Source organism: Indicator indicator, chromosome 5 (genome assembly GCF_027791375.1).
Source record: "Indicator indicator isolate 239-I01 chromosome 5, UM_Iind_1.1, whole genome shotgun sequence".
NCBI classification, from domain to species: Eukaryota; Metazoa; Chordata; class Aves; order Piciformes; family Indicatoridae; genus Indicator; species Indicator indicator.
Window position 1 is genome coordinate 3,820,235 of NC_072014.1, and position 15,620 is coordinate 3,835,854.

Genomic DNA, 15,620 nt, shown 5'->3' on the forward strand with positions numbered 1-15,620 from the left:
ATAGATCAGACTTACAGGTGAAAAAAGGTCATTTCTCTTCACCCTGATTCTTCCAAAGGCTGTATCCTCAGCAGCTGTAAATTCTCCTACCCTCAAAAACTATAAGCTACATTTGCCATGGTTCTGGCACAAAGAAGCCTTTCCCAATTTCTGACTGTACCTTAATCAAATGAGTACAAGGCCAATTTCCCTGAACTCTCTATTTCTACCAGGGCTAAAAATAAAGCTGATAAAATAGTTGCAGGCCCCAGCTGGTTTACATGTCCCATCTGAAAGGATGTTATGTTTATAGCAGCCTTCCTCTCCTACAATATGGTTAAACACCTGTGCATACTCGATTGATGAAGCGTCACATTCATGAAATTCACAGGGAATTAGTCTTTCACTGAAGATGCCAAGTAAGGAATGCTAAGAATGGCAGCAGTGACTCAAAAAGAATCTTTTTGAAACTTTTTTTCTTTTTAATGTTACAAAAACCCTGCCCACAGATCACAAATGTTTAATTTTCTCTTCAGCCAGACTCTGCACATAAGGTGTCATCCCCATGGAAAGCACTGACTGTTCAGAAGTGCTGGGGGCACACTGACATTTACCCAGCACTGCACCCTAAAACACAGGCCTCCTTCACAAGCATGACCTTCATTTCACCTTGTTACACACAAGAACTAACCAGTGACCAGTGATTTCCCCCAGTTAAACAGTGATAGAATGGATAAATATTTTTAGGATTTTCCATATGTCTTCAGCGTTTCTTTGGTGTTTGCTTTACGTTTCCCTAACATAATGGCTTCTTTCGTCTAAGTTTACTCTGGCTTTAACTACAAAAAATAAAAATAAATAGAGAAGGGATGCAGTTTTTAGACTTCCTGCAGTCTGGTATCAGAAGCCTTTGCGTAAAGGAGAACTTCATAGTTATCAAAATCCTTAAAATGAAAATACAAAAGGGGAAGGGAAGTAGTGTCAAATGAGTAACATAAGAATTAGAATTCTTGAGCAAAGGGGATGCTCTTTGACTGCTCATGAGACCACACCAATCCACTCTAAACATCTCAACACAAATCTACAACCACTGGAGTAATCAAATGCCTAAATGCTTTTGAGTATCCGATCTTAGAGCTTTCTACACCCAAACACTGTATTTCTTCCCAGACTAAATGGAGAGTTCCTGTTTCATCACACGAAGGGTTTGATGAATTAATTTGCATTGCATAGCAACCTCTAGCCTTGAAGATGCTCAGGGCTTGACTACGTTTCCTGTCATCCCTCGTAAAGCCAAGAGAAGAGGCATTATCACAATTCCATCTTTTCCAAGAGGCAAGCTTAGAATTTCTTTAAAGCATAGAGATCGATCTGTGAACATCACTAAGCCATGCTGCATTTGTTCTCCTCTCAATTACCTCACTAAGATTCATGGTCTGCTGTAGAAGCACACACACACAAAAAATTAAATACTGAGTAATTTCCATTTTAGAGAAGATGGTCTTGAGATGGGAGGACATCAGCAACTGCAACTGAATGGTTAAAGGAATCCAGTGGCAAAGCCTGGGAATTAAACTAGACTTGCCAGGCTGCAAAAAAGCCTCCGAGTCAGGTCCTGTCCCACACTCCTCCTGCCTGCCTCAGTAACACTTCTTAGTTTGTCTTCCTTTCAATCATTAATGACATTTGTAAACCAGACCTGGATAGGCTGTCAGTGCCTGCTGCTGAAGACAGCTGTCAGTAGCCCTGCAAAACAAGTGCCTTCAAGCTGCTTCTAGGGAGAAACCAGCCTTGGTTTTGCTTCCTCTCTGGCCAGATACAGCTTGCTATAATTAGTGTTTCCTGTATGGGTAAACACCACTTCCTCCGTGCCCGCCCCGGTGCCCATCACGCTCTCTCAGAGCATTTCTAACCAAGCCAAGTGGTTCTGGCATCTTTCCCACAGCCTCTCTGTTACTGCTGACTCAGTATCTCACCTCTAGCCCCACAGCTCTCTTCGTGCAGGGTGTTACAGCCTTTCATTTATTATTACTGTCCTTCAGCCTCCTCTAAGCCATCCAATCAATCACTCACAGAAGAATCGCTAGTCATTACCTTATGTTGTACCATAGGCATGTCCTCCCATGAAGTGAAAACTGAATGGCTTTGAACAGTAGCATGGAGCTCTTTCAGTTCAGGAGGGGTACTTATCAGAAAGGGTAACAAGCAACACATTTAAGGACAGAAAGTCAAGTGAACTAGAGCTGTATTTCTCAGTCAGTAGTAGTGATGCCAGTTTGAGCTGGGAGATTCTTGCTTTCTCACCTTCTTAGCTAGTAATGTCTCTTTTTGATGAGTTTCATGAAGGGCTCCTTAACATACTAGAGCCTGATGTTCAGTACAGGAAAAATTAATGATGTGTTCTGCTTTGAATCAAACATATAAGCAGGGACTTGAACCTGGATCTACTTGATGTTAAAATCAGATCCAAAGCACTGTTCCGTACCCACGACACCGTGACAAAGCCTCTCCTCATCTTCCTGATCAGAAAAATGTTCAAATTACCAAGACACATACATTTAGGCAGGGAGACAAACCTTGAAACCACCCCCCCTCCCCAGAAGTTTCACTGCAATTCACTCAGCTTCAGACTTAGAGGAGGAAGGAGGAGCTGCATGAATGAATCCTGGTATTAGCCAGCTCTTTACCTGTAAGTCAATATGACTGTCCAGTACCATTACATAAGCACATTGATACAACTTCGTAACATCTGCTAAAATCAACTAAGGCCCCAGTCACTTGAAAACATCTGGTTACTCCCACACATCTGCTTACAGCCATACACTGCAACTGCACTGGATGTAGAACAAATGAACAAACGTGTAGGAGTAAGTGTAGCACTGCAACTCTTCCTCTGCCAAAGTGTTGCAAAAGTATCAGTTTGGTTTTTGGTGGGGTGTTTCTTTTGTTCTGGGGTTGGCTTTTTGCAAGCAAGAGCCAGATTAAGGATTTGTAGATCTATTTTTTAGCTTTTCTACCACTATCTGTGACACTGTAAGTGTGCTCATTAGAGCTTGGGGGACAGAGCTTTTTCATGAAGGTCACTGTGTGTGCTCCAGAGTTACAGGACCATGATCTATCCAAGATAATGGCATAGCTAGTTCTCTACTGCAGAATGAGTACAATACACCACTGAAATATGACACAATCCTCTCATATAACAATAAGGAAATTTCTTCCCAGAATCAACTGATTATGGTTCCTTGAAAGCACCCTTCTTACTCAATACATATTTCTGACTCTAGCCCATAAGCTTTAAAGTTCTGATTTTTTGAGTGATAATTTTCAGCAGAGCTAAAAAACAGTTTTCTAAACTTTCAGCCTAAAATTCTTCCAAAGAACTGTCACCACGCAACAGTATCCCAGCACAGCAACAAGCATGCAGTATGCTCTACTCCTGCTGCAGAAAGACCAAGTACAGTGACTCACCAGGATAGCAGATGCTATACAGGTTCTAAGAGAGACAAAGGTACCTTCTGGATATTGAATTACATTGTACTCTTATATGTTATTCACTGAGAATTGATACCCAAGTGACAAGTGCCTTCAAATCCTTATATAACCAAGAGACATGCATCTTGCTCAGCACAAAAGAGGCAGTCTGAAGGTACTTTGATGATGCCACTAACAGAGGCACAGTTTTTCCCAAACCCTGCTCTTGGTAGCCAGACTATTATTTTTTTAATTATCTTTACTTGACAATTTTAGATTTGGAATTTGTTTTACATCTCTTTAATTGCTGACACAATATAGAGAAAGGTGCATAGAAGTATAAAAACTGTTACTCTACCTCTCCGTTAAAGAAGCAGAAAATTGTAGCCACCAGCAGACCCTGTAAAACGAAAAAGAAAGTATTCAGTTTTATTTCAGATGCATAGGGATTTTTCCCTGGTTTCAGATCATTAGAGGTGGCTAGAATTCAGTTACAGAGTACACAAAACACAGTACAAACCTAATGGTAGTGAATAAGGTCTAAAAAGAGATTACTTAAAAGCACTGGGCAGGTGATCTACCATGGTGGGTTTTTTACCTTTAAGACATGAAAATTCAGCATCATGAAAAAAAGTAATTGGTAAGAATATGCATGAAGGTCTTTAGAAATTCAACCATCACCTCTTTTTATTTGCCTCACATGCAAATCTACCTCAAGTGAGCAAAAAACTGTTTAATGCTTCCTACCTGGTAGTGCATGAGGATGTGCATCACATAGTCATAAACTTCCTCAGCGATCCGGCCCTCTGGTCGCCATGGAAACAGGACAAATTCAATGCCAAGGAGTGGCACGAGAATCAGGGTAGCTCTCACTGCTTTCATGTACAGGTTGGATTCTGCCTTATGGGTGTCTTTCAGCTTGGTTATGAGCACACGAACGATATTTAGCAGGAAGAAAAGATTCACCTGTTGGAAAAGAAAATGACATTGAAGAGAGTCTAAAAAATAATTCCACATGATTTTGTGAGACAACCCATAAACTCATCAAAACTCATACTAGATAGATAGAGCATTGTGATTACACAACAAACACAGGTCCAAACTCTTTGAAAACTGCAAGTGAGCTATCCACATCCATTCCTCTATAATACCAAGCAAATGTCCATCCAGATCATCTTCCAGCATTAGCAGCCCACACCCCTTACTCTCTGCCATCACAGTAACAGTACATAGGGGAGAGATCAGGATTTTTAAATGATGATGCCCTTTTAAGTTGGTCAGGCAAGAGGATGACATTCTTCACTTTTTGTATCGAAGTATGGTTCTTCAAAAAGCTGCTTTTTTTATTTTTCAAATACAAATTTGGCAAATTTATCGAGAGGAATCAGATTTTTTTTTTTTTTAATTAAAAAACAAAACCCCACTGCTAAATGCTGCTGTTAAATTGCTGGTGTTGCTGTTAAAATGCTGCTCCCGGGAGCTGTAGGCTCCTATAAACAAACAGCAGGTTGAACATTCATACAGTAGCCAGTGGGTGATTTTTGGATCATTCAACAGCACTGCAAATGGAGGAAGTGCCAACAAGATGCTCTATGTCATCCTGAGGCACTGCATAACTTGATTTACCTAGCTATGAAGGCTTTTCTTGTTTGTTCAGTGTCACCAAAAAAAGACTCACAGCTATGCAGACTGGATCTTTCAACCCATCAGCACTCATTGCAGGTATCCACAGAACTACTACACACACTCATCCTACAGTCTAAGATGTGAGTAAGCAGAGCAAGAGCAGTGTTAGGGATGACTACGCCCCTGTCCTCACCTATCGTACAACAATGGTAGCCCCTTACAGAAACTACAGCTAGAAGAACCCTAAGAGCTGAGCCAGTCCCAATGCCTTGCCCAAGGGCACGGAGGCAAGAAAAGTAAGTGCTGCTTAGGGACCCACTATGGCTGGCAGAGCCCTAGAGCAACATGGTCCTAGCTCTGCTTCCACATTCTGTTCTTGTCAACAACTATCTAGAGACAAAAGGTATGGACAGGGGAAGAAGCCATCAGATAGAGACTGACAGCTCCTTTCTAAAAGACCTAAGAATTTCTGGTTTGGGTGGGAAGCTCGCTCTCTCCCCACAGGACAAATATGAGCCAGGAAGCCATTTCAACCCATGCATGTCACCATGGCCTCCACAAGCCTGGCAGAATTCTTTCATGTCAGTGAAGGTTTTCATGATAAACAGCTGTGCACTGTTATAGCAACAAGGCCCCCGGCAGATACATGATGTTATTTATATTCCACTTACATGCTATTTAAATCATTTTAACAGGAAATTGTTTTACATAGGAAACATGAATTTCTCCTGGAAGTCTCCAGCTACCTCTAAGCTTTGTTTAAGCAACCAAGGTCTTCTGATTCTTTCTCAAGGGATTTATGTAGATTTTATGCAGCCCACGATCCTCATCCAACTTCCTATAGTACACACAGACAATAACTCCTTCCTCCATTTCTAAATTTAATCCTTCTTGTATCTACTCACTGAACATCGGCATGGCTTGAACAGAGTTTTCAGCCCTCTTGTGTTTTGGCCAATTCCTGTGGCACCATCTTCAAATGCTAAGTGAAGATAAGAGATGCAGCAGCAGGAGTAAAATGCCACCCAGCAAACTATTTTATTTGTAACGTGCTGAAACACACAGAATGTTACTAATGGTTCCACTTACCCACCAAAACAAATCAAAACCCCAGAAATAAGCACACAAAGAGGTGTAGGACAAACAGAAAAGATGGACAAGGCCAAGAAGACGACAGAGAAGCAGCAGCCTGAGTGTCAGTAAAAGCATGGTGCCCCAGTTTTGGATGTGTCTATCTCTTCTGTCGCACAGGTTGAACTGTATTTTATATTCATCCCGAACAGCTCAGGATGAACTGGTTCTTGACCTGGTGAAAACAGGTCTTGATTTCAGGCAGGTAGTGAGTGGGTTGTTACATGTAAGCAAAAGTAGGCCAGTGGAACTACTTGCATATGTATTAGCATTGGATTGTCTGTGCTGCCTTGGGAAGCCCCAAAGGAGCCCTTTCTTGCTAGTTGCAGTGTGAACACACACACAAGCAGCTGACCTGAAAAGTGAACTGAGCAAGCGAACACAGATGGGAACACAGAGGCAGAAAAGGCACTCCTGGAGAAAAAGAACTGTGGGCACCAACACTGGGACCTAAGGAGAATTTAGGTTCTGCCTTCAGAGTGGCTGTGAGCTTAGCTGAATTTTTGTGTCAATAGTTGCTGCGGTTTCTGAATTCAGCTCTCCTCAGATTCCCGATACTTCTACATCTCTGCACGCTGAGTTTGTGCTAAGCAGTATGGCAATGCTTACTAGCATTCTCTTCTCCAGGGTTGTTCAGCCTGGAGAAGAGAAGGCTCCAGGGAGACCTAATAATGACCTTCTAGTACCTGAAAGGGGCTTGCAACAGGAATGAAGAGAGACTGTTTAACAAAGGCCTGTAGTGATAGGATGAGGGGCAATGGTTTCAAACTAGAGAAGAGGAGATTTAGATTGGATGTTAGGAACAAGTTCTTTGCCATGAGGGCAGTAGAACACTGCAACAGGTTGCCCAGGGAGGTGGTTGAGGCCGCATCCCTGGAGATATTCAAGGTGAGGCTCACAAGGGCTCTGGGCAACCTGATCTAGCTGAGGATGCCCCTGCTGACTGCAGAGAGGGTTGGACTAGATGACCTTTGGAGGTTCCTTCCAGCCCAGAAAATTCTATGATTATATAATTCTATGTAGTAAAATTTCTGCTGAGGATGACAGAAACAGACCATTGTCCATTCATGGAACTTGGATACTCTTAGACACTAGCTGGCAGCCATTGCATGGGGTTTAACGTAGTTATGCAGCATTAGATCTTAGCCTGCTTGAGCCTGGCTTGCTTGGGCAGAGTTCCTCTATGTGCTCATCAAGTAAGTTTTATACCCGGCCTGTGGGCATTTCCAAAGCTGGGCATGTGAACGCTAAGCCTTCAACGTCTAAACTAAATTCTGAGTCCAGCTTGAAGTGATTAAATAGGTCGATGACAAAGTCATGAGCTCCTGCATTTCCTTCTAGTACATGCTCACTGAGTACACTTCTGCTAAAAGAGTTTGCATTTTTCAAAGGCTTTCAAAGTCTAAGACACTAACACATAACGTTATTACAAGGCAAAATAAACAGCCCTGTAACATTATTTATATAAATAATGGCATAACTAAATCAAAATCTACTGTCAAGAGTGCCAATGAAAACAAAATCAGCCAGGCAGTGGCACATCTGAAATCAACACTAACATTACTACTGCTTTCACCACCCATTGCTTTTGTTCCCCACCTCCTTCTGAGCAATGTTTAGTGCAGAAACTCACACCACCCTCTACTGTTTCATTCTTTAACTGTGGTTGCTTAGGCAAACAGTTGTAATTAAATGGCCAACTGAAGACAACTCCAATCAAAATGTAACCTATGCCTGCTCCCATTTCCAGCTTCCTTGGAAGGGATCAGTCACAGTTACATAATAACAAAGACCATAAAAGCAGCATTATTGTTAGCTTTATGTAATTGTCCGATTTTCAGTGATGTGCAAGAGTTCAACTCCCATTGGCTTCTGCCAATTCTCCCTGGCACCCACCTGATAGTCCTCTTCATGTTCTTTGAGATACTGGTCCTGCGAGTAGAAACAGTGTCTTCTCTCTTGTTATCTAATTTGCAATTTAATATTGCTGCTTAAACATCTTCTAAAGCAGGTCATGCTTAGTAAAGTGTGAAAATTGTATCTGGCAAGCAAGCTGCTTAAGCAAATGAGGGCTCTGTTCACAAAGCCTAAACACATGCCCTTCATCTAACATCTTTATCCCTGGTTTGTCTTTTCTCAATTGACATACATCATTCTTTTGTTACCAGAAAGGAAAGTGACTCCTTTAAGGTATTTTCACATCCATAAGCAGCATGTGTAGTTGTGTTTCATCTTTGTTAGTCCTACCTGGCTTCCTACACAGCTTTGGAATAAATTTACTGATTAAGCTGAGGCAAGAAAATGCAAGAGGAACATCTTGAGTCAGCTCATGAAACATGCAAGCATATGGAAGGTACACATTTGTAAACTGCAAAGAGAATGGACAGGTTCTGCCCAAATCAACCACACAGAGGCAATTACTAAGTCTCCAGTAGAATCAAAGAACATTCTTAGTGCTGCTGTGAATGGAAAGAAGATTTGACAGCTTGGGACTGGTCCAGCACATTTAAAATGAAGAGTCTTGCCACTATTTTCAGTGTGACTTTGTGAAGAAGTCTGCTGGGACTTCCGTTTTCTCCTTTCTGCTGGGAAGGAGAAAATGATCTTGCAATCTAAAATGAGGTCACTTCCTGGAAGATGGTATAGTTTTATAACTTTCACACATTTCCATTATTTAAGCAAGCTCCGACAAATGCAAATTATATTTCAGCTTTAAAGAGTTTTACTTAAGTGATGTATCTGTGAAGAGACACCTGGACAAAGGAAGTGATAACCCACAAGGCAATGAAGAATAGCATACATACGCTAGCGCCACTGAAGGGAGCAAAAAACCCTATGCCTTGCTGTGACAACAGGATTTCACCTTCTGGGTAACATAGAAGGAAAACTGACAAAATTTAGAACTGGTTTGAAGTTTACAGAATAAAGCCCTAGTTAAAGTATCTTCCAAAATGTAAATTCACTAGCTAATACCACTCTGAATGAACATGGGAGTCACAAGAACCACAGGATTTATGCAGTAGTCTTCAGAAAGAACTCTCTAAGCACAGAACAGCCTCTGCAAATATTCATTAGCAATTTACATATATTTTTTCACTGTCTTTCTAAAACGTTACTTCATGTTTTCATCTTTAATGGATTTGCTTGCAAGAACTGAAAAGCCCTCAGGAAAAATCAGCAGGCTTGTACACACAGCACCTTGGCCAGATCAGCTTGAAGCTCATTGCAATCAAGAGGTGACTGTAATATACAGTCAGCAGCCAATTCCAGTGACCTATACAATGCCTCTCTAACATAGAAGGCTGTCGTATTATGCCTTCACAAAGGCTAATTTCTGTAGACAGTTGTGTAAGCATTACTAATACTTTCCTTTAGCATCTGCCTATTTCTATTTAGCACTAATCTACTGACTGAATTTCATTGGCTACACTCAGTCTTAGAATAACTGAGTTACCTTGAATTTCATGTCTTTAGTAGGAAACTTGCTTAACAGAGCTGGCATTAACTTGGAGTGTAAGACAGAATGCTGTGCACCAAGAGTTCATGAGGAGTAATGAAGCAAGGGAGTTGCAGTACGCCAGCAACCAGACACTACTATATTAGTATCAGCACAGGGGCAGTCACAGATACTTCTCTCCCAAGGGCCTGCTCTAGTTTCTCTCCATCCTATTTTCCCACCCACAGCCAGTCCTGACATTTCTGAACATCAGACAGATCCACCCTGGTAGCTGTTTGGCCACATTAGCAGAGTAACATTATGATGCTCTTAGTAGGGTCAACCGGGCAAATGGCCCAGGCAGTGAGACAGCATCCTCAGCTAAAGCAAGGATTTGAACGTGGCCTTCCAGAACGCCAGGCAGTATTTAGTCACTCCTTGTCACTAGCATTTCAGTGGAACGATAATTAATTTTGCAAAACCCAAATTTTTCACAGGACCAGTGGTACAGCTCCTTAATACAGCCAAGACTCATGTATCTGGCATGAATAAAGCACCTGTTGGGTTCTGTGAGAGTCCTGAAAATGACAATGACCTCTAGACGTTAGCTTTAGGCTCTTAGCAACTTCATAATATCATGAAGAAAATCAAATTATTATCTGAAAAATGCCTACCAACAGAGCAGCACAAATAGGGCCGTGGATGATGTAGAGCAGATGAGTATCAGAGCTGATCCAACAACTAGAGAAAATAAAGCAGGGAAAAAAAACCAACACAATTAAAACTGGCATTTTACTACCTGTTGTATTCTGGTTTTTCCCTTAAAGAAAATGGAAGGGTTTTGCAAAGCAAATTGAGGTGGTACTTACTTGTCGTTATAATATAAACTTCTGGCAACAGCATGTATGCAGGCAGGGATCAGTGGAAAACCTGTGAAGAGAAAACCATGCTTGCTTCATATATAAACCTGGCTAATAACCAAGCAAACTTACACCTCTTGCAGGAACCTCCTGAATTTTCAACTTATCCACACTATATACTCATAGAGCAAATGAAGTAACAGGGACCGATTCCATCTCTGCTTTCTCAGATTTCATTCCGAGGCATTTCTGAAACCTTATTCCTGCTGTCTTGCCAGGAAATTCATACAAGCAGACAGAATGAAAAGGTAAATCAAATGGTAACTTTGCAGAATGCAACAATCAATCCTCAGTAATAAATCAGAAGACAGACCCTGGAAATCAAATTAAAAATTTAGAAAGAATAAACAAATGAGTTCTCTGAGCCCCTGACACGCCGGTGGTACTTCATTCTCAGACACTGCTGAACACCTCTGAAGCACAACCCAGCTGTGTCTGTAGCGGGACAGTTAGCGACCCAAGTACCAAGTCAGGTTAGAGCTGGACATGCCAGTACACTGACACTGAGGGGAAAGCCCTCGCGTGTCCTTTGTGAATATGCTGCTGTTCTTTATCTGAAATGACCAGATCTGGCTTGCTGGTTTTGATACTGGTACCACTTGAGGACCTTCAGCTACAGCTATTTGGTATTTGCCTAGTGAACAATACAGGTCAAATGGAACTGCTGGAAAAATAAATCTGTGGCCATCTCTAACTCAATTCTGACCCTCCACCCTAGACATGGCGAGACTTCTCTGAAAACAAACATTCAGTCCTGAATAAACATCTTCGAGCTGAGGAACAATGAATAATTACTTCTTAATGTCTTTTTTAAAATAGGAGACTATTTTCTCTATACAAAGGAGGAGTCGTTTCCTGACTCCAGAAACACAATCTCTCTTTCAGCAAAGACAGAGGCACATCTACAACTTCCTACGTTAATATTTCTAAGCCTGTTAAAACACTACAGAGACAAAGCAGAGGGGTGTGTGCTCATTTTTCAAAGAAACCAGCTCAGAGAAGCAAAGGTACAGCTGTTTGAATTCTCCTCTAGAGGAGGAAGAGGTTGCATTGCCCTGAAAATATTGAAGGTGAAACTGCATACCCCAGCCAAGAAGGTAATACCACATCAAGTGTTGCTTCTCAGCAAAAACAGCCACCACGATGAGAGTGTGCAGGTAAATGCCTTCACACAGCATCCAAAAGTAGTTGCAGCCCATCAGGTACAGGTAGATGAATTGTGACACTTTGCAACTAACCTGGAGAAAACAAAACAAAACAAAGAATAACATCTCAGAGTTGTATTTGCAAAATGAAAAAAACCAAACCTGTTTGACTCAAATGCTAATGTTCATTCCACTTTACACTACAATTACTTTTTTTTTTTTTTTAAATACACTTTTCATGGAATTATACTTCCATACTTTATGGAGACAAAGAAGTTGGTAACTGAGTATGTCTTTGTATTATTCAAATACAATGACTTCCAGAGCCTCAATTACAATGGCAGAAATGGCAGAAAGCTCTAATGACATTTTTCCTTCTTGCAAACTGCCACATTTGACTATGCCCATAGGGAAGCCATAAGCTACCTGATAGTAACCACAGAAGAATATGTCCTTTGATGAGGGTAATCCCCTCTCAGCTCTACCAGTCACAAGATGTAAATCCTCCTTTTTCCAACAGTTACAAATACTTCCCATTTTAGCCTTGCCATAACTTAGGGCCAGTTGAGATCTGGCACAGCAGGCTCTGCAGGAAGCTCTCTTGTTGGCATGTATTTGTATTAGGCTTCATTTGAAAGATATTCTTCAACTGAAGTGTTATAACTAACTCATCATGAAGACTAAAATGTGTGGTTGTGAAAAAGGAGCAATAGTTAACTTGCAGGTATGGACACAGTAGATGCCTTTATTTTCCACAGCTGAAATTACTGAGTGTTTGATTGATCTATTTCTGGAACTCAGCTTAAAACAAACCAAAAATCGATATCGTATTACCATGTTTTGCTCCCTAACTCACTGGAAGACCATTACAAGCAGATATCTCAAGCCTGTTTTCCAGCACTTTGACAAGCTTTTACAGGAGAAAGAGAATTTATCTTTTCACTTGATTCAGCTTCTGGAGTTCTGCCCTAACTTTCACAGAATTTAAGTTCATCTTCCAGGTCTAAGTATAAATAAAGCCACACTAAGAGATTTGTTTGTTTGTGTATTTCATTCTGAGGCTCTTCCGTTGCTACAACTCCTAGCCTTTTGGGAGAGGCTACTGATTCACACTTCCTCCAATATCATCAGGAAAAGATAGAGATAAAAATGAGACCCAAATGGACTGATTTTATTTTCCTTTTAACTTTTGGACTATGAGGGCTAGCTTTTTATCTCCTTTCACAAAAATAAATTAATTCCTATCATTTCAACTGGAGATGTCAAAATGAAAGCTGTAGGAAAGAGGTAACAGATTCAAAACACATGGCAAAGCTCTTTTTTTTTACTGCCCTTCCTTGGTGAATTCAACTGTCATAACCTCAGTGACATCATCTAGATTTAGGCTACTTTCTTGCAGTTGTTTCAATGTGAAAGTGATTTGTAGAACTCAAGAGCAGCTCAGTGTGCTCCTTCTCCTAGAGTGTTTGTACTGTTTCGAAACCTCAGATGTGAAATGCCCGAGTCACTCTCAGCCATCTGTTGTGCTACGTCACATGGATACATCCTCACCGGACCTTTTAACCTCACCACATACAACAGTTTATCAACTATCAGTGTCTCTTCTGTGTTGCTGAAGGTTTTCACATACAAATCAATGAGGCTGCCAAGTATACTTTCACTTACTGGATTAGTTGCAACTAACTCCTGATTGTTGGCAACGGCAGTCAGTGAAATTATTGTTACAACAGAGTTGCAAACAAAAGAGAAAAATAGATTTTTATGCAGGGTAATCCTTTGGCAACTCAAGCTCCTAGAAAAGAGAAACAAGAACAAATGAATACACGGGGGGACAACTGTGTGCACGTGGGGACAGCTCTGAAATGTTGAAATACGAGAGCTCTTTTTTTTTTATAAAGAAGTCTTACATCAACCCTTTCTTCAGCTGCAGTCCAAAGTTAACAGAACGATGTGAAAGGTAACACCTTTCATAAACACCAGCAAGAGGCAAAGTGAGTACATTCAGTTACAATATGTTCTGCTTTGTAGTGGCTAGCTTGAAACATTTGAACAGCAACAACAGAACTTGGTTTAGCAGATTTATACCTTTTTTTGTTAGTACCTGAAGAATTTCCCTATTAACTCCCATCCCAGAGCTTGAAGCTGTCCTACCTTACATTTCCATTTACCCAACCTACTAAGAAGTTCTGAGGACAATTCTCTTTTACACACATTTTTGTCATATTATTCCTTAATCCTATAGCTAGAGAAATACCCAAATACAATTAAAAAAAAAAACAACAACAAAAAAAGCAAATCTTACCTTGACACTTGTATATAGCTAAGCTATAATCAGTATATAGGATACAATTATAAAATGCAATATATAACCACATTTAATCGTGTTCATTTTTAATGTTTGCTTTTAATCTTGCAATGATAGCAAAGAGAAAAATATCTTTGTGAGGGTTTTGTTCTGTTTTTGTTTTGGTTTGGTTTTTGTTTTTTTTTTTTTTTTTTTTTACACAGAAGATCAATAACATTAGCTTTGGAGAAAGCATCTACTGAAGCTTCTGTGGTAAAAACATCTGCCTCCAGTTAATAGCCATAAACACAGAGTGCAGGTGATTGACAAACTGAAATGACTAAATGGAGCAGGAAAACCTGTCACTTACATATGCAACTGCTCTTTACTGTTAGAGAAATCAGAAATACACTGACAAGGTCAGTAGGGGACAAGCCTAAACTGTCACACAGGAAAACAATCAAGGTTTCTAACCTTTTCAAATGTGCTGGAAAGAAAAGATGAGTTATGGACATCGGTGATTAATTTATAATTGGAAGGCCAAAAGGGAGAAGAACTTTTAACAGAGAAACACAGATACGGAATAGTCACAGAAGCTGGAGGAGCGTACTGAAAACTGCTGCAAAGTTGACAGATGAAAGAAGAAACAGAATGGCCCTGCTGAACAAAAGTGACAGGCCAAAAATACTGGCTAGAGAGAAGGAGATCTTCTTGGTTGCATTCTTTGCAACTGCCACAAGAAGAACATACAAAACACCCCACACATACGTGCAGTTCAGCGAAGAGGTTCAGGTATGCAGGGTGCCACAGGAAGAACCAGGCAGAATTTCTGCCACTCAGGCCCTGCAACATTCTAAGCCTCATGTCACTAAACACTGGGGAGGGAAACCACTCTAATGCTGCTTGCTGTGCAGCCCAAGGAACTGTCCTACACAAACCTCCTTTTGCCAAGAGTAAGCTGCCTGAAGAAAACAGAAAAGTGTCCAAACTAGAGAACACAAACTTGGATTTGGCATAATTAATTAAGTGTATTCCATCAGGCTTGGTAATTTTCTTTTTTGTCTTTTTTTTTTTTTATGTTCAAAATCGATTGGTTTGACTAGTATAAGAGGCAGGGGTTTATGTTCTTTGAAAATGTATTTTTATATTGGGTTGGGCTATTTCCTATATGGTTTCTATATGAAAAGAGAGGCAAAGCTAGATTCCAGCTAAGGGCATTTGTGTAAACAAGTGCTGAAGAACTCTGGAATTCTGTCTGCTTATTGTTAACATTTAAGGCAGAGGCAAGGAAAAGCACGTACAGCTAATGGGGCCATCTCTCAGGGTCATCCAGCAGCTGTTCCTGTTGAATATTCAAACACACCCATCCACACCCACCTCCACCCAGGCATAAAAGGACTGAAAGGATTACCAGACAAGAACCAAGAAAGACTGATGACATTTAAAAATGAAGACTGCTTTTGGTAATAAAAGGATTCTTGCCTAAGCCTCCCCACCCTCCCTCTTCTGGTACCCTTCCTATATTCCTTTTTCTGACTGTTATCCTTAATGACATAATATCCTTTAATCACTTAATTTTCATCATTATGATCTAAGAACATTTGAGTGACCTACCCCTGGATTGAACC

The 15,620-nt window shown here is 40.7% G+C and overlaps 1 protein-coding gene across 1 annotated transcript in view; it reads right to left on the bottom strand.

Moving 5' to 3' along the window:
- The window catches only part of CALCRL (calcitonin receptor like receptor), a 65,643-nt gene that overhangs the window by 3,952 nt on the left and 46,071 nt on the right, over window positions 1-15,620 (bottom strand). Inside the window, exons 7-12 of the mRNA XM_054381506.1 lie at window positions 13,374-13,500; window positions 11,648-11,801; window positions 10,513-10,573; window positions 10,318-10,384; window positions 4,198-4,416; window positions 3,809-3,850 (exon numbers count right to left, since the gene is read on the bottom strand). Of these exons, the coding sequence (XP_054237481.1) occupies window positions 3,809-3,850; window positions 4,198-4,416; window positions 10,318-10,384; window positions 10,513-10,573; window positions 11,648-11,801; window positions 13,374-13,500 (670 nt within the window). The remainder of the gene's footprint in view (window positions 1-3,808; window positions 3,851-4,197; window positions 4,417-10,317; window positions 10,385-10,512; window positions 10,574-11,647; window positions 11,802-13,373; window positions 13,501-15,620) is intronic.